This window comes from Carcharhinus amblyrhynchos, chromosome 14 (assembly GCF_965287045.1).
Source record: "Carcharhinus amblyrhynchos chromosome 14, sCarAmb.v2.hapA, whole genome shotgun sequence".
NCBI lineage: Eukaryota > Metazoa > Chordata > Chondrichthyes > Carcharhiniformes > Carcharhinidae > Carcharhinus > Carcharhinus amblyrhynchos.
Window position 1 is genome coordinate 68,959,960 of NC_137337.1, and position 18,550 is coordinate 68,978,509.

Genomic DNA, 18,550 nt, shown 5'->3' on the forward strand with positions numbered 1-18,550 from the left:
CCTAACTGCCCTCAAGAAGGTGTTGGTGAGCCACATTCTTGAACCACTGCAAATCATGTGGTGCAGATACACCCACAGTGCTGTTCGGGAGGGAGTTCTAGGATTTTGACCCAATGATACTGAAGGAACAGCAATACAGTTCCAAGTTAGGATGGTGTGTTGCTTAGAGGGGAACTTACAAATGATGGTGTTCCTATGCACCTGCTGCCCTTGCTCTCCCAGGTGGTAGTACTTGTTGGTTTGAAAAATGCAGTTGAGTTACTGTTTTTAGATGGTACACACTGCTGCCACTATGCATCCGTAGTGGAGAGAATCAATGTTTAAGGTGGTGAATGGGGTACCAATCAAATGGGTTGCTTTGTCCTGGATAGTGTGAAGCTTCCCGAGTGCTGTTGGAGCTCATCCAGTCTAGTGGAGAGTATTCTATCGCAGTCCTGACTTGAGTCCTTGTAGATGGTAGACAGGCTTTGGGGAGTCAGGAGGCAAGTTATTGTAAAAGTCCTAGCCTTGGATCGTATCATATAGCCACAGTATTCATATAGCTGCTCCAATTCAGTTTTGGATCAATGGTAACCCCCAAGATGTGCATAGTGTGGGAGAAATTGTGAAGCATAGTTGAAATCAAGAGACTGTTTTTAAAACTACATTCTGGAGTGTACCATCCAAACAAATGGCCAACCTTTCTGCTGGATTATAAACTCCTCTTCATCATATTTTCTGTGTTGTTACTGAAGCCACCCTGAGTGATTTAAAACAAGCAGATGGCTCCTATTAAACTGTGCAACAAACACTGCAGTAGTTCACTGGGCTTCTGACCAAAAAATAAATCATATAGGTCAAGATATTAAAATGAAAAACGCAAAAAAAATGTATTTTCTCACAATAAAAATCTTCATTGGATTTAAACATTCCATGCTAGTTTACTAATGGAAAAAGTGTGGCAGAAATTCTATATAACCTATAGCAAACAAGGAGAAATTTATTTGTTGCCATGACCACTGAGTGGGAATTATTTTTTATATACCCAATAGCAGCACTTCCAAATTTGGAGAAAGGGTTCTTGGGTTGGAACAAAATCTGTGAAGAAACAGACTTTCCCAAATTAAAAGAAAATTGGCTTTTCTATCAAAACTTGTAAGCTTCGAACTAAATAACTTTGAAGCCCAAGTTCTGAAAGTGCTCAATACGGTTATGCAAATGAAGAACACTTAACACAATAAGCAAGCTGTAAACTAAAACATACTTCAAACTGTATTAGTTTTTAAAGATTTTGTTTTAATCTTGCACACAATTCATTTCCCAGATACTCCAATTCTAATATCCATTTTGCTATGTTTTTGATACCTCTTCACTAACTTCAATTTGATTATTCCTGAACTTCAATAACCTCACAGATTATATAACCATTTTCAGCATTTACTTCCTGATTTCAAGATAATCTTGAAATAATAAAAATTATTTGAGTGCTCCTTGGAATACTTCTGCTCTGTTTTTCTGATCCAGTGCCAATGAGGCAGGCCAACCAGTTTAATGACCTCAATTTTGAAGTACTTTATGCTGCTTTCAGCTTTGCCCGACAGCTCAGCCTGTCAGTTAAATGCAACACCTGAAGTGAAATGGAACTGTACAAAGCCAGAACTTTGCAGTTACAATCTCCAGTCTGTTCTGAATTAGCTGATCTTGGCCAAGGGAGTATAGTGGTTGGAGATTCTACCAATTTCCTCAATGTTCATCAGTTAGTTACAGGAAACGATAAAACCTATAGTGCCTGCTCCCAGTTGTTCTATCCAGTGGGACCTGGTAGACTGTGGAGGTGTATGGATGGCGGGTGAGAACAATATTGGGCTTCGCTTTGATGACCCTTTGTGCAATAGTATATCATTCACTGTCTGGACTCATTGGAACAGTGGCCATTCGATTTAGTGAGGGAGCCTGGGCCATCATAACCCAGTATAGGTTTGGAGACTTGACTGTTCCACACCTTACCAGAGTGTTATCTGGTTCTTAAAACAGATTAAAGAGATTGATTGGATGGCAACTCTGTACTCCATCACTATCATAACATTCTTTCCAAAGGCACTGAAACTTCTAATTTCTCAAACCCTTTAGTCATGGTCCAGCACTTCAAAAGAGTTGGATTTTTGGGAAAAGAGCCAATAAACCATCCCAGCTTAACCATGCATTAAGCTCCTTACTGCAAGTCACTTCCATTCACATATAGACATCTACATTTTCCCTGCAGATTACATTGCAACACAGGGCAAGAAAACATGCATAAAGAAAGGTTTTGGTGTTAATCTCACAACAAATCTCAACAAATTCATGGAAGAACAATTACCCAGCATTGACCATCAAATACCTTATGTTTTAAACTAATCGCATTAAACTGCTAAGCGTAAAAGAAAACTAAAGTGTGGCATTAAATCAGTATTAATGTAAAAATTTAATTTAATTTCTCAAGCAAGCATATATTTTTAAGTCAATGAAGCAGATCATTGTAGATCAGAAAGACAGTTACACCGTGTAGTTACACTGGGAAATTAATTTTGTCTGTAACTTCATAAGCTGTGGTGAAGACTTGATAATCAAAAGAAGCCACTTTCAATAATTCAAAAGTAGATAAATAATGTGCTTGGTGGTGGTGTGTTATAGTTCACTCGAGGAGCCTGAGTTGCTGTGGCAACAAGCACTTTTACATCCTTGTTGTAGTCTTGAGCTATGGATAATGATGGTAGAGGGTTCAATTTTCTTTCCAATGCATGAATGACCAGGAGCATCTCCTGCTCTCAGCTTTTGCTATTAGCATATTGTAGAAGGATTTATAAGTTGATACTCAATCTGCTTGGCCACATTACGAGCGCAACTGAGGTGGGTCTCGAACTTCGAAGTTCTGGCTGAGAGGCAGGGATGCTGCCCATTGTGCCATAAGGCCTCCTAACTAATTTGCTAACAGCTGACTTATTTCTGAGCAATGATCATAGATTCATTTGATCTCAATCCTCCTCTCCTGAAAAAGCAACCCACGTTTCAAGTGCGATTTTGTAGGTGCCAGCCAGCTCCCAAAAATCATCTGATCTCAAGTTCCAGTGAAAAGTCTTCAACGTGAAACATTAACTCAGTTTCTCTCACAGATGCTGCCTAACTCACTGGGTACTTCCAGCACTTTTGTTTCTATTTCATCTGGTCTTATGCTTCAGTGCCAAAACGGAATGCTGACGAGGCCAAAGGAGGAACTATGAAAATTTTAATTAAAAAAATCTTTAATTTCTCCCCACTGCCCTATTATTTTCGGTATATTGTGTAGTTGGGGAAGGTTATATCACATCTCTGGTGCTGTTCCAGGCTCAGACACCAGGAGGTAAACTTGCACAGAAATAAAACAAAAAATAAAATTAGTTGGAAATGCACAGCATATCAGCCAGCGACCCGGGACAAACAAGTTAATGTTGCAAACCATAACGCTGCTGTGATCTGAAATGTTAAGCTGCTTGTCTCCTAATACTTCTTCACTGACCTGCTGTACAGATCTAGCATTTTCCGTTTTTTTTTCAGATTTCCAGCATTTGCAGTTTCATTTTTGTTTCCTTTCCCCATTTAAGAACAAGTTGAATTGACAAATATTCCAAAGTTGCACATTCACCCTTACTGGCAGGGCAGGTTGGGGTAAAAATTACATTCAAGCATCCATCAGCACCAATAAACAGAATCATAGAGATCTGACTTGATTACCTTTGCTGGGCTCTGCACAAATGCATCTTTTATCCACACACTGCTATGTTTCAATGAGTGAGGCCAGCCATAAGGCAGTGGGCTTTAACCTGTGCGAGTCAATGCCACAAAACCAGTGCATTTAGCACTGTCATCAACCCTCAACATTACAGCAATCACACTGGGACCAACGTGTCTTCTTTTATAATCAATTGCTACAAGCTATTTGTTATTTATTCTCCTGATCTTCCACAAATAAATAGAAACATGCCACCTTTCATAATTTCAGAATACTTTTAGGCCCAGTATCACTTTTGTGAATTGGCACTGCATAACCCCAAAGATCACAGTGGCATAGTGGTTAACACTGCTGTCTCATAGCGCCAGGAACCCAGGTTCGATTCCCGGCTTGGGTCACTGTCTATGTGTAATTTACACATTCTTCCCATGTCTGCATGGGTTTCCTCCCACAGTCCGAAAGATGTACTGGTTAGGTGCACTGGCCATGCTAAATTCTCCTTCAGTGTACTCGAGCAGGCGCTGGAGTGTGGCGACTAGGGGATTTTAACAGTGACTCCATGGCAGCAATGTAAGCCTACTTGTGACACTAACAAACAAACTTTAAAAACAGTATATGCTTCATGAAGTGAAATTCAGAACAGTAATAACATCTCAGAGAAAATAGTTTTTTTAAATAGATGGGTGATTTTCATAATTGAGACACAAAACGACAATTTTAAATGCCCACCCAGATTCTATCCAGCAGCCCAAAAGACTTGGTGCAGACTGCAGACAGTTTAAATTATCACATGTGCATGCCTGTGCAAATAAAAATATAAGGGGCAGTGCACCTAAATAAATTGCCCAAGAACTCAAAAGAAAATTGTTGGGAATATGGGCACATTTCTGGGGTTCTAGTGGCAATACTGAACTAAAGACAGTTTTGCATGCTGTAAATGCTGTACTTAGGGGAAGAAAAAACAAACCTCTTAGTATCCAATGGTCGCCCATCACTGGAAGCACTGCGTGGTATAGCAGAGCTGCGCTCTTGTGGCTGAGCTCTGCTACCAGATGTGGATATGATCTTGTTGATAGATTGGCTTTGCCCCTGGGATTGAACGGTACTGTGGGATGGTGGAACTCCCCGCTGCCATTTATTGCTATTTCTGAACGGCAATTTGAACTCGTACGGAATCCCTTCATTGTTTACTTTATATTCCATTACAGGCATGCGGTACATCTCAGAACAACCCCTAAAAGAAAAAGGAAATATTACTGATGAAATACTACAAGATCAAACACTGACATATAATATGTTAATCAGCTTAATAAAAAGCATCATTCCATCTCCCGACACAATGGATGATGGTTATACACTACTATTAACAAAAAGCATGATTACTGAAACTCTCCAAGTATTCAGTTGCTTCTGGTCCCTTCATCTTGCACACTGAGCTATCCACTGCACCCAACCCCCAACACCCAACCCCAAACTGCCCCTCTATCCAATCTAGTCCTGAACCAATCAATCTTTAAATTCTGCAGCATCTTTTATCTATTCTCTCAAAGCCCACCTCACCTAGGACACCTTAGTTTCTGCTCCCATGAGCCCATTCCAATTCAACTCCAAACTATTCAATTTTCTTTTCTTCAAAAAAAATCCATCCTACCATCCCATCTCATTTTCTTCTCCTACATATTTAAATATGGTGTCACAGGCCTATAACTAACTCTCACTCAACCTTGAGCTCTTACAAAAAGGTTTCTGCTCTCTCATATAGAAGTGAAATAGCCAGAAGAAAAATCAAACTACATTTTCTGTGACAGTGACCTTGATGCATTACTCCTCCTAGACTTCTCAAAAACCTTCAACAATATTCATTAGTTTGGATTTTTTATTAATGTCACAAGTAGGCTTACATTAATACTGCACACTCGGGCGCCTGTTCAGGTACACTGAGGCAGAATTTAGCCAATGTATCTAACCAGTAGGTCTTTCTGACTGCTGGAGCATTTGGAGGAAACCCACTTAGACGAGGGAGAACGTGCAGACTCCACACAGATAGTGACCCAAGTTGGGAATCGAACCAGGGTCCCTGGTGCTGTGAGGTAGAAGTGCTAACCATTGTGCCACATTGCTGCCCTACACTCATGACATGATCCTCCTCCAAAAGTTCCACAAGCGAGGCTGCAGTTGTATGGTTGTGCTCTTGTAATCACCAAAGTATCACAAACAACTCAATAGCCTGCTTGAACCGGAGCTCAGGCTCTGTCATGTGCTAGGTTATTTCTGTCTATATTTTTCATTGTTTAGTCTACGATAAACAATATAAAAATGTCATTCAGTTGACCAAAATCACTGCAAAAGTTTTCCATAATACAAATTCTCTCCCAACAGCATAAATCTGGGTTTCGTGTGAATTTCCTGCTGCTGCTGCTTCTTGTAGCTGCTATGTCACACACATCTGTCCTGCAAAGTGTAAACTTGTTAAATCTAGCAATATTTAAACTATTCAAGTCCTTTCCAGACCTTTTAAACCCTATACTGACTCTTTACATGGAATGTAGCAATCCCAATGGAGTACACGCATCCACTGTACCTCATCTGCAACCACTCTGACATCTGTCATCCAACTACACATAGGTCAAGTTTCCAATTGTTTGTTATTTATAAACCATTGAAAATAATTTTTCCAGTACACAAGTCCTGGGTGCTACAGACAGCGGGTGTCACTGGTCATTGAAAAGGACCTCAAGGATCTCCTGCCATTGTGCCTTTGATCTGATCTGCATCCAGTGGCCTCATGGTGACCAGGCAGCATATTTTACATACCACAGATTTTTTTAAAACCGGTCCACTCAGTTCATTTTCCATATCATAGTGGAAAGTGAGAACTTGGTATGGGTAGATACACTCCACACAGAGAATCAGTAAACAGTTCAGAAAGGTCACTGAAAGGACTAAAACAGTTTAAACATTTCTCCAAGTACCAAATTTGCATTTTGCTTCTGGGTATATTCAGTTCTTCATCTTGAAGTACAAAATGGATTCTGAAACCAAACTTAGTAATGTTGTAAATTGTAGCAATCCAATCATTAAGCATTGCTACTAGGCAATAAAATTGTTTTCACACAAATTTCATTCATAAAATAGTTTAATAGACATAATTAACTGTGCCATCAATTCATCTGTTATTTGCATCACATTATAATTTAATTGAATGTGTAGGACAGGTGAAAGAGAAACAATTTGAAAAGGAATCATTTCATCACATTGCTACAAACTGCAACACAGGATGCTTCAACACATTTACAAAAATAGGTTGAAAATGTGTTAGGACACCTCAAAAACAGCTAACATGCACATGGATGCAACAGCTGAGAGATTCACAATGATCTGTTGCTCAACCTCAGTTGGTATTTAGAATCACAGCCAGCCATTACCTCAAGCTTTAATCAATTCCTGGTTGTCTAATCCATCAGAGAGCCCATATGCAGAGATTTGCAAATAGTTGAGCACAACTTAAAACTTCTATCTGCTGGGCAACAACTACTGATCCCTGGTGGGGATTTGGATTTGGTAAGTTGCATTTTTAATCAGTAGCACAAGCAAATTACAACTGAAGAACAAATTATGAAGTCCTGGCAAGAGGGAAAGCTAGCTGCATATACTAACTACAAAATAAAAAATAAGATTTTAAAAAACTCTGGATTAACACATTAATCAGTGCATGAAGCACCACACTGGAATGACTGCGAGTCAGAGATGACTAAAAACTCAACTTGGATGCTGCAGTGTCATATAACTTAGTGGGCTGTAATTTCCTCAGAATGGCTAATGAGACAGAGTTGGACTCTGGGGTTAAGGTGTGTTGGGGGGTTAAAAAAAGTCAGATATCGGGACTGGTTTTCCTTCTAACTCTTTCAGGCAAACAATGCGAAACTGGCACAACCATAAGTCAGCGATTTAAATTGCTTTCTTGATGGTTCCTGATGTAGTGCAATTGTCTGGAGAAAGTTAGCCCTTCAGGACAGTTGCTGGTTAAACCCCCAGCCTGGGAGTTTCCGAGTTAGATTCCTCATCACATCTTTGGGATACTTCACCAATCCAATGCTGGGGAACCAGGAAATTACAGGCCTCTATTTTTAGATAGAGGAGAATAAAGCAGCTTTTCTCCAGGAAAATAGGAACACGTGACGTGATTGATGGTTGAATTATTTAATGGTGTGCTTTTATTTCCCTACATGCGAAACTGCCCCCCACAATTTGCCTTTGGTGCTGCAAATTATACCCAAACGTAATGTATCAAAGAGCAGAGGTCAGTGATGTGTGTTTGCAAAATGCATACTTCAGGCTCCCAGGCACCATCACAAATATAATGAATATTTACAAAATAAATTAGAATATTTTCTGAAGAATCTGATTTCCCTGTGCACCCATAAGCTGAAGGGAGACCTTTCAATTGATTCTCCATCATACGCTGTCTTGGAAGACCTGCTTATAGATTTGAGAGTTTCCTTAAATGAATCTGAAGTTAGCATCAATCTTGTTGCAATTATTAATTTGTCTCCTTCATATGCCTACACATCTAAAACTCCAATTGAGGGTACTGTGAGCACATTTCAAAACGAGATACAATCACAGGGCAATTGTTAAGTACTAAAATCAGCTTTGAGTGCTTTGTTGCTCGTTGTTGGCATTTTCTCTCAAGCAATATGGGACAAATTGCTTCCTCCTTGGGTTGTCCAATGTGTAGACACTGTTACACATGGTGCAGGTGGCACTTGGAAGGTCAGAAGCCTCCTCTCTTTGAAGGTACGACACACAATAAAATAAAACATTGCCTACAATGTGTGAGCTCAACCTTCGGCCAGTTAAGTAACAACAAAAATAGAATTTGAGGACCAGGATCTCAAACCCGAAAATAAGGTCATGGTTTGCCAGGCGGCAGCATTCCCCATGCTCCTGTAGGCTTAGTAGACTTGGACAACCCACAATAGGCACCTCAAAGCACCATCAGTGGTGCCTTAGCAAGATCTTTCAAATCTGGTGTCAGCATCAAGGAATAAGACAGACCAATAGTTATTTTTTGTTTTGAACGAGGCAATCCTCAAAAGCCATTTAATCATCCTTTTGAGGGAGTAAAACGGGGAAAACAAGGAAAAGTAGCCTTTAAAACATTGAATTATACCGCATGGCAGCTGCCTCTGTCTATGCCAATCCTTCCTCTCATTCTGGTACGATATCAATAAGAATAACTTTTCCATCTCCCCTCTTGTCATATTTGTGAATACAATCACTGAATATTTTGGCAAGGTTTCCATTTATATTGCTTTCTCCAACAAATGACTGGAAGAATTTTAGAAGGAAAATTGCTACTATTTAAGAGCTAACCAGTCCCAATGGCCTATCATTACAGTACAGAACATTGATCTTCATTTCTTCTGGGCAGGTCCAGAGGAGGTGATGTGTAGAAAACTTTGTTGAAGGAACAAAGAATGCTGTATTTCTTCAATCAACTTCATTGAGGGGAAGTGAAAAAGAATGGCAATCCAAAGCAGTGCTGTTCAACAGGATGGAAAACTCATCCATCATTGAGCTACAACATAGCTCATACATCCTTGGCTGAACCACAAGTCTTGGCTCACAGCCAACTTAAAACAGCAGAAGTAGGGGATTATTCCACAAGACTGCCTTGCAAGTATTCTCAAAGGCAAAATGATTTAAGATTAGTTGATAGTGTGAGTGAACTTCCCGCTGAATGAGTCTCAGCCTTGAGAGTTCATTAGTTTTACATGAATGCAACAATAGGCAACAGTGGCAATTAGTACTCTTGCATTGTGTTAGATGGACACCCCAATCCTGGCCACATAAGAGACAAACAGGTGACTTTGCAGGAGATCATGAAAAAACCGTGTTGATCTATGAAAGATGTTCTATCACCTCATACAAGATAGGGACAGTGCCACAGAAAACTATGTAGTCCCTCTCTCCAAATTCAGACTAAAATATTTAGACAAGCTGTTTGCCATGGGAGGAATTTTAATACAGTCATTGACCTGCTTTAAGAGAATATGCATGTGATTAATTAACACTCAATTTACTTCATAAATCACATTCTTACAAAACATGGATATGACCTCCAACCACATGGTTTAATTCAGATTGGTGCAAGCCACGCATTTCCACTTGGTCAACAGCAGTGGAAACTTTAGATGTAGCTTCACTCAGAGAATCACATAGCTCTTTAATGGGCTGAATGTACACAGTCAATCAATTTGCTCCTCTCCCATGCTCTTCTCCAATGACCTGCAATATTTCCACTTCAAGCACTCTTCCAAATATTTATTGAAATAACTACCGACTCTGCTGCCACCACCCTTTCCGACGATGCATTCCAGGCCGTAACTCATCACATTAAATAAATTCTCATCGCGTCTCTGGTTCTTTTGCCAATGATCATAAATCTCTATCCTCTCATTAGCAACCCTCTCACTAGTGGAAAAAAATTCTCCTCATTTGCTCTATCAAAATCCGTCATAAATTTTGAACACCCCTTCCTTTAACTTTCTCTGCTCTAGGGAATGCAGTCCCAGTTTCTTTAATCTCTCCGCTTTAACTGAAGTTACTCTTCATTAGTACCAAAATCTCTACAAATGCCTGTTTCATCAGCTGAACCAGATAATTTTAAAGCCCTTAACGCAACACAAGAATACATAGTGCTTCTTTCCTGAATGGAAAAAGAGAAAAGTAGGAGGATTGCTATCTACTCAGCTGGAGTGATCCCAGTGAAATGTTGAACTGAATGACTATAAATATGGCTGCTGACATTAGATGATGCTAAAAATCTCACTGTTAATTCAGAAATGATGGAACAAAGAAGATTCCTTTGGTTAGTCGCCAACAACCTGCAGGTTCTACCCGTCAAGCAGAGGATCAATGGAAGACCAATTTAAGAATTTTCAGGTTTACAGATATTACATAGCCTTACATTTGTAGAAGGCGTTCAGTTGAAGATGGTGTTTTGATCAGTCAACTTTCATGCGTACCCAGGTTGTTCTATTGACATGGTTAACGTTCCACCATTAAATTATTTGGTGAAATTCTCAATGGCTAAGTCACGTCAAAGAGAAGTACTACAGATTGCAAATACATATACGCTGGTCTAATGCCACCAAAAGACTGCACGAACGTGCATTGTTGATATCCTAGGCACAAATAGTCTGGAGATAGACCATACGAATGTTATGAACAGCAGCAATATCAAAGAAACTTATTAAGTCAAATATTACAGTTTGAAGTGTAAATAACAGGAAAAATTGAACCCTACCACTGCCAATATTAGCAAATAAATTCATAACACGTTTGTATGCTATTCAAAATAAATAAGTTAACGCTTACATTCAAATGGTCGACAGGGACTGCCACATGAATGGGCTAACCACTCGCCTTCAATTATTGTCAGTAATTATAGTAATGTCTGGAGTCCCTTTTTTATTGCCTTTATTTAGTTTACTTCCAGAAGTATTAGTTTTAAAAGTTAAAGTTGACTACTTGACTCTAATCAAAGAACATATGCAACCAGTGTAAATTTAGTGGCTTCTGACAGCTAGATCTGTACAGCTTTGGTAGCAGAGAGCTTAATTTAAATATAGCAGCAGGGCTAGGGTCAGGGAACGTACCTGCGAGGAGTGCTATCTTCATGGGGTGGAATGATGATCACTTTAACCGTTACAGATGTCCGCAGCAGATCAATCATTTGCTCATGGGTCAGCGTTGCCACAGCAACTTTACAGATCTCCACCAATCGGCTGCCTTGTCGGAGTCCTGCTTGCCATGCATAACCATAGGGTTCAACATCTGCTACAATGCCTTCATAGTTAACGTGGAAACCAAGCTGGCCTAGGCCATTTCTCCTCAATGTCATCTCCACAGTCTCGCACCCTTTTGTGATCACCTGAAAAGGATGTAGACAACATGACACCGTTCTGGGGAATTAAATTTTTATATAGAATAAAACAGAAGTAATAATAGTTTCTATTGTCAACATTGCTAACAGATGTTTTATATAGTTTATGGTGAGCCACAAAGAGAAATTAGAAGTGATGAGCTAAAACACAATTGGACAGACTGGTATTTGAAGAAAAAGGCAGGAGAAGCAGGGTGCGAGGATTTAGGGAGAAAGTTTCTGAGAGTGTGATCCAGAGGCAGTGTTTCCAGCTGCTTTGTAGTGAACCAAAGTCAGGACAGAGGAACTAAAGAATATCTGGAGCTGGAGTTGGAGTTGGTTACTGAAGTAAGGGACAGGAAGGCCACAGGGGGAGTTCTAAAAGAGGACTTCAAAAATTTGATGCAGTGGGAAGCAAGGAGGTGATACAAAGTTGTTCATCAGCTGTAACTCGGTCAACACAAAGTACATAGGTTGCCATTTCTGACAAGTTACTTGCATGGAACACCTTTCTCCTCTACTGTCTATCTAGTGTCATTTCTTGTATTAACCTTGTAAACATCTCAAATATTATACAATGATCATAACTATCCTGATAGAGGTTACAAAAATCATAATAGCCTTTGGCAGCTTTAATGTTCTAGGTAATGCTTTGGATTTAGAGTGCACTGGTTAGTTCAAAAGGAAAGAATTAATTTTGTCCACAGCCCTTTCAAGACAGAAAAACGTCCTAAATTCTTCAAAAGAGGCAAAAACAGGGCAAAAAAAAACACTCCACTAAGCCAAAAACTTTATTAAAGTGAGCTGATATTTAAATGCCATGATCCCGGCTGGTGTTACTACTGGATTGTCAAGGTCCAGAACGGAACTCTGGCTCAAGGCTGTAACTCCTAATTTTCTTTGTTTAGAGATGTGCATGAACAGTGTCACAGGACTGCAGATTAACTTTTATCCAAAGAATAAGATATTTATTAGACATGTAAAGATTGATTATAACAAAATACTCCTTCACTCCATCTATATCTTCACAGATGTACACAGATTCATCCGGAAGACACAACTTACAACAAAATAGGTCCTTTACTTTCATGTTCTCAGTAAGTACACAGTTCACGTAAACCAACAGGCCAACTGTGATCAAAAACACCACACTCAAACTAAGTGGCAGATGTCACCCAATAGAACTTCTGTGGATTTCTCATCAAATCCCCCCAGATACTTGTCACATTATGAGCCAACTGGTCTCACTGGACCTCCAGTTTCTACACAAGTGCTTTTAAACTCCAAAACACGTCTTAAAATCTTCTCCTAAAGAACGCTTTCTCTTGGATGTCTTCATTAAGGATCCACTTCCAGGATTTCGATCACTCTTTTCAGTATTCCTTTCCCTTGGATTTCCAGGTGCATTCAAGCTTCCACACAATCTCTGACGTATCCAGCCATGCCAGCAGAACACAACTGCTTCACAAGCTGTTTAAAGATAATACCAAGTTTTTGATTTACCTCAGACATCTGACCTCTCACTTGAAACCTGATTCGTGCAGCTGTCTCCAAGTCAGAGCACTTTCTCTGCTTTTTACCTTAACTTCACACAGTAGGAGTTTGTTTAACTTCCTGTTCTTTGATCCTTTAACTTAACTGTCTTCTTGAGATGTACTTTTTGCCCCGACTCCCTGGTTACTGGGCTTTTGGAATTCTCCGACAGCTCTCTTGGCCTGTTCAGTTTCACTCAAATAATCTTTGCAACCCAGGGTGGCCCCCGGTTGCTAAACAACAACCTAGTTTTCCTTTAAACCTTGTTTACTTCCATGTCATAAAGTAGAAGCAAAAGTATATGGTCTTTACGATAAAGCTAGAATTGGAAATGCAACTTGCAAGTTTCCGAACAGACTGCTTCATCTCGAGACAGTGGCCAAGGGGTACTAGGAAGTGTTGGTAATGTCAATAGTTCCAACTTGTATTCTATCACTTTGACTGCAAAGCTCAGCGTTCATTAGCTTTGTTGATTGGCAATTTGCAGGGAACGGACATATTGAACAGACATTAGTAAATCTTCTAGATCATCTTCGCCTTTACCCTTAACTATTCCTAGAGATGTCTCCAGCATCACATGATAGTCTTCAGCCCATTAGATTCACTCCATGTGATATCAAAAAACAGCTGAAAGCACTGGATGCAAAGACTACAAGCCTTGACAATACACCAATAACGGTACTGAAGATTTCTGCTCTATAACTTGTTGTGCCCCCCCTCCCCCACTGCCTCCCAGCCAAGCTATTCCATGCAGTTACAACACTGGCATCTACCCAGCAATGTGGAAAATTGCTCAAATATGTCCTGTGCACAAAAATCAGGACAAATCCAACTCTGCTATCATGACCAACTCATCACTCTACTCTTGACCATCATTAAAGTGATGGAAAGGGCTGTTAATATTGCTATCAAGCAGCAGTTACTCAAAAACAACCTATTCATGGACACTAAGTTTGCATTCCACCGAGGCCACTCAGTTCATGATCTCATTAGAGCCTTGGTTCAAACATGGACAAAAGAGGTGAGGTGAGAGCGACTGTCCTTGACATCAAGGTCAATTTGACGAAGTGTGGTGTAAAGGAGTCTGAGCAAAACTGGAGTCAGTGCAAATCAGAGGGAAAAAGTGGTTGCAGCAACGCCTAGCACAAAAGGAAGATGGCTGGGTTGTTGGAGGTCAGTCATGTCAACTCCAGGACATCGCTGCAGGAATTCCTCAGGGTAGTGTCGTAGGCCCAACCATCTTTAGCTGCTTCATCATTGACCCTCCTTCATAAAGTCAGAAGTGGGGATGATCACTGATGATTACACAATGTTCAGCACCATTCGCAACAAACAATATACTAAGCTATATGCATACTGTGACTGCAAGAACAGGTCAGAAACCAGGATTCCTGCGGCAAGTAAACCATCACCTGGTTCCACAAAGCATGTCCACCATCTACAAGGCACAAGTCAGGAGTGTGATGACATGCTCTCCCCTTGTCTGGATAAATGCAGCTCCAAAAACTCTCAAGAAGCTTGACACCCCGCAGGACAAAGCAGCCCACTTGATTAGCAACCCTTCCACAAACATTCACTCTCTTCACTACCGAAGCACAGCAACAACAGCGTGTACATCTACAAGAGACAGTGCAGCACCTTCCAAACCCATGACCGCTATCACCCAGAAGGACAAAAGCAGCAGACAAGAGACCACCCACCTGCATGTTCCCCTCCAAGCTACACATCATCATGACTCGGAAAAACATCACCGTTCCTTCCCGGTCGCGGGGTCAAGATTCTGGAATTTCCCATACGTGACGTGGAGATGCCGACGTTGGATTGGGGTAAACACAGTAAGAAGTCTCACAACACCAGGTTAAAGTCCAACAGGTTTATTTGGTCGCACAAGCCACTAGCTTTCGGAGCGCTGTCCTTCATCAGGCGAGTGGGATTTCAGTTCACAACCAGAGCATATAAAGACACAAACTCAATTTACAAAATAATGGTTGGAATGCGAGTCTTCACAGGTAATCAAGTCTTAAAGATACAGACAATGTAAATGGAGAGAGAACCCTCCGAAAGCTAGTCGCTTGTGCTACTAAATAAACTTGTGGGACTTTAACCTGGTGCTGAGAGACTTCTTACTGGGTGCATGTATACCACAGGGATTGCACCAGCTCAAGGTGGCATTTCACCATCTTCCCGAGGGCAATTAGGGGTGGGCAATGAATGCAGACCCAGCCAACAAAACCCATACCTCTTGAATGAATTAAAAAAAAACACTATTCATTGAATACTTATCACTTTTTCTTAAAGTTTATTTATTAGTCACAAGTAAGGCTTACATTAACACTGCAATGAAGTTACTGTGAAATTCCCCTAGTCGCCACACTCCACCACCTGTTCAGGTCAACGCACCTAACCAGCACGTTTTTCAGACTGTGGGAGGAAACTAGAGCACCCGGAGGAAACTCACGTAGACATGGGGAGAACGTGCAGACATGACCCAAGCCGGGAATTGAACCTGGGTCACTGGCGCTGTGAGGCAGCAGTGCTAATCACTGCCATCATGCTGGCCAGGTAGCATTTTGATATCAGTAGCATTTGCACATTTACTGAATTTCATCTGCCCCAAGCTATTTCCTCAGGTTTAACTAAAATGTTTGGTGTTCTGCAAATTCAAATTATATGCATCGAGTTTCCAAATACATCATTTATCAATTGGAACCATCAAGGATCAAAACAGATCCCCGGGGAATAAGTCAGAACTTATCTTCCTCCCTATATAAATGTTCTAATATGTAGGTGCAGAGAATGGTTACAGTACAGAAAGAGGCAACTCAGCCCATCAAGTCCTGCCAGCTGTCTGCAACTCAGCTACTCAAACTCTCCCATTTTCCCCCTGTAAACGCTGCAATTTCCTCTACAGCTGCTTATCCAATTCTCTTTTGAAAGCCACGACTGAATCTGCCTCTGTCACATATGCTCAGGAGGTACACTCCAGACCCTTACCATTGTGTAAAGACTGCACACCCCTCATGTTGCCTTTGGCTCTTATGCCAATAAGATTAAATCAGTTGTCCTCTGGTTCTTGCCCCACCAAAGGGAGCAGCTTTCCTCATCTGCCCTGTCTTGAGCACTCATGATTTTGAACACCAGCCAAATCTCCTCTCCATTTTTGATTCTCAAAGGAGAATAACCCCAACTTCTCCACTCTGTCCTCAGAACTGAATTCCTCATCTGTGGAACTTCTCATAAATCTTTTCTGCACTCTCACTACTTCTTCCTAAAGAATGATGCTCAAATTGAATATAATATTCCAGTTGAAACCAAACCAATGTTTCATTAAAGCTCATCATAACTTCCTTTTTTTCAAAAAATGCATCATGCCTTTACTCAAAGCCAGGATCCCGAGTGCCCTGCTACCCTCAATAATTTATGCACATTTAGCCCGTTCTGCAGCCCCCTTTAGAATTGTTTGTAAAAGCTTTCCCATAACTAAGGTTAAACAGACAAACCTACAGTTTAGTTTTACTCTTACATCCTTTTTCCTACATATCCTTCAGATGACTTATTAAGTATACCCACGCATTATCTTGAAAATTCACTGCTTTCAATGCTTATTCAGTAAACTTTGTGAAATGCACCATATTGTTGGGTTTTCAAAGTCCGCCACTCAGGAAGTTAGGTCAGATGACATCTTTTGCTTCTAAATCCATGTTAGCTGCTGTCAACTTGATTTTCTGGAGGTTGTCCCCAAGGTTAATCCTGATAGCCTGACATTCACATTGGAATAAGGTAACATTCTGTGGTTAGCTGGTTTGGCATTACTTCCCTCTTACGAAAATAGGCAGAAATTTACCTCAAAGTGCTTCAAAAAAGTCAGTCCAGCAGGCACGGACACTAAAATAGGTGGGACAGTAAGTTGTTTAATGAAATAAGGAATTTACAAATGCTTATGGATCGGTCGAGTGATTAGGGAATAATTTGACAGGGAAAGTTTAACTTGGTAAGTGCGAGTCATCCACTTTCGTAGGATAAATACCAGGGCAAATTATTATTTAAATAGAGAGAAACTTCATATTGCTTTGGTGCAGAAGGTTCTAGGTATCCAGGTGCATGAATCACAGAAAGCTAGTATGCAGGTATAGCAGGTAATATGAAAGGCAAATAGAATCATAACACTTATTGGTAAAAGGAATAGAATATAAAAGAAGTGTTGATGCTACTTTATAAAGCATTAGTGAAATTATACTTAGAATACCGTATACAGTTTTGGTCCCATTACTTGGAGGGATGTAGTTGCATTGAAGACAGTTCAGAGGAAGTTCACTAAATTAATTCCAGAGATGTGAGGTTTGACATATGAAGTGTGATTGGGCACTTTAGGCCTAGACTCCCAGGAGCTTAGAAGGAGAGGAGATCTAATTAACGTGTACAAGATGAGAAGGGGGATGGACAAGTAGACATGGAGCGGATGTTTTCTCTTGTGGGGCAATCTAGAATGAGGGGTAAAAGGTATCAGATTTAAAACAGATGAGAAATTACTTCTCTCTAAAGGTTGTGAATCTGTGGAATTCACTACCGCAGAACGTGGTGGATGCCAGAACTTTGAGTAAATTTAGGAAAAGGTGGACAGATGTTTAAATGAGTAAGGGTTTAAAAAGGTTATGGTGAACGTGCAGGTAAGTGGAGTTGAGGCCGCGATGTAATCAGCCACAATTGTACTAAATGGCTCAAGGGGCCGAATTACCGACTACACCTCCGAGCTCTTACAATTCTTATGATCATGAAATAAAGGAACCTTTTTTTCTCCTAGCACCATCATTGGGAAACTCTGTTTCGTAGTGATAAATATTTGCAATAATTCATCAAATGAAAGTAGGGAAGATTGAACTTCAGCGGGTCAGAAATATACTTTCATCCCTGCATTATTTATGTTTTTACTATAGCATAAACATTAATGAATTAGCCTTTCATTCTGCACTATAGGGATTTTATTATTCACTCTTCGCTATTCTGAGTCTTCTTTCCAACACGAGCCGCACTGCATAAAGGCAAAGATTTGTTTGAAGTATGGACACAATTTAATAGAAGAATAAAATAACTACTTGCACAATTGTCACTAAAACCATAAATGGGTTCTTAAACTCTGGGCTAAGCAACTAAACCTCTACTTGGCAAAAAAAGGCTGGCAGATGTAGGCTGGGAGACAAACAGTGCTGCAAATATGAGTTTATGAAAAACAATGATTCACCAAAACAAAACAGTACTTTGAAGCATTGAACTTCTTATCTGGAGTGATGCCACAATTGATGTTCAACTGTATATGAATTAATATTTTCCTGTTGCAACACAAAACACCTAATTAACACGAC

At 40.2% G+C, this 18,550-nt stretch overlaps 1 protein-coding gene across 14 annotated transcripts in view; it reads right to left on the reverse strand.

The window, feature by feature from the left end:
* Positions 1–18,550, reverse strand: part of sipa1l1 (signal-induced proliferation-associated 1 like 1) — a 349,286-nt gene that overhangs the window by 77,897 nt on the left and 252,839 nt on the right. For all 14 annotated transcript variants that reach the window (XM_080203040.1, XM_080203046.1, XM_080203047.1 and 11 more), the window contains 2 exons: positions 11,392–11,666; positions 4,695–4,961 (listed from right to left, as the gene is read on the reverse strand). In XM_080203040.1, coding sequence (XP_080059166.1) covers positions 4,695–4,961; positions 11,392–11,666 — 542 coding nt within the window. The remainder of the gene's footprint in view (positions 1–4,694; positions 4,962–11,391; positions 11,667–18,550) is intronic.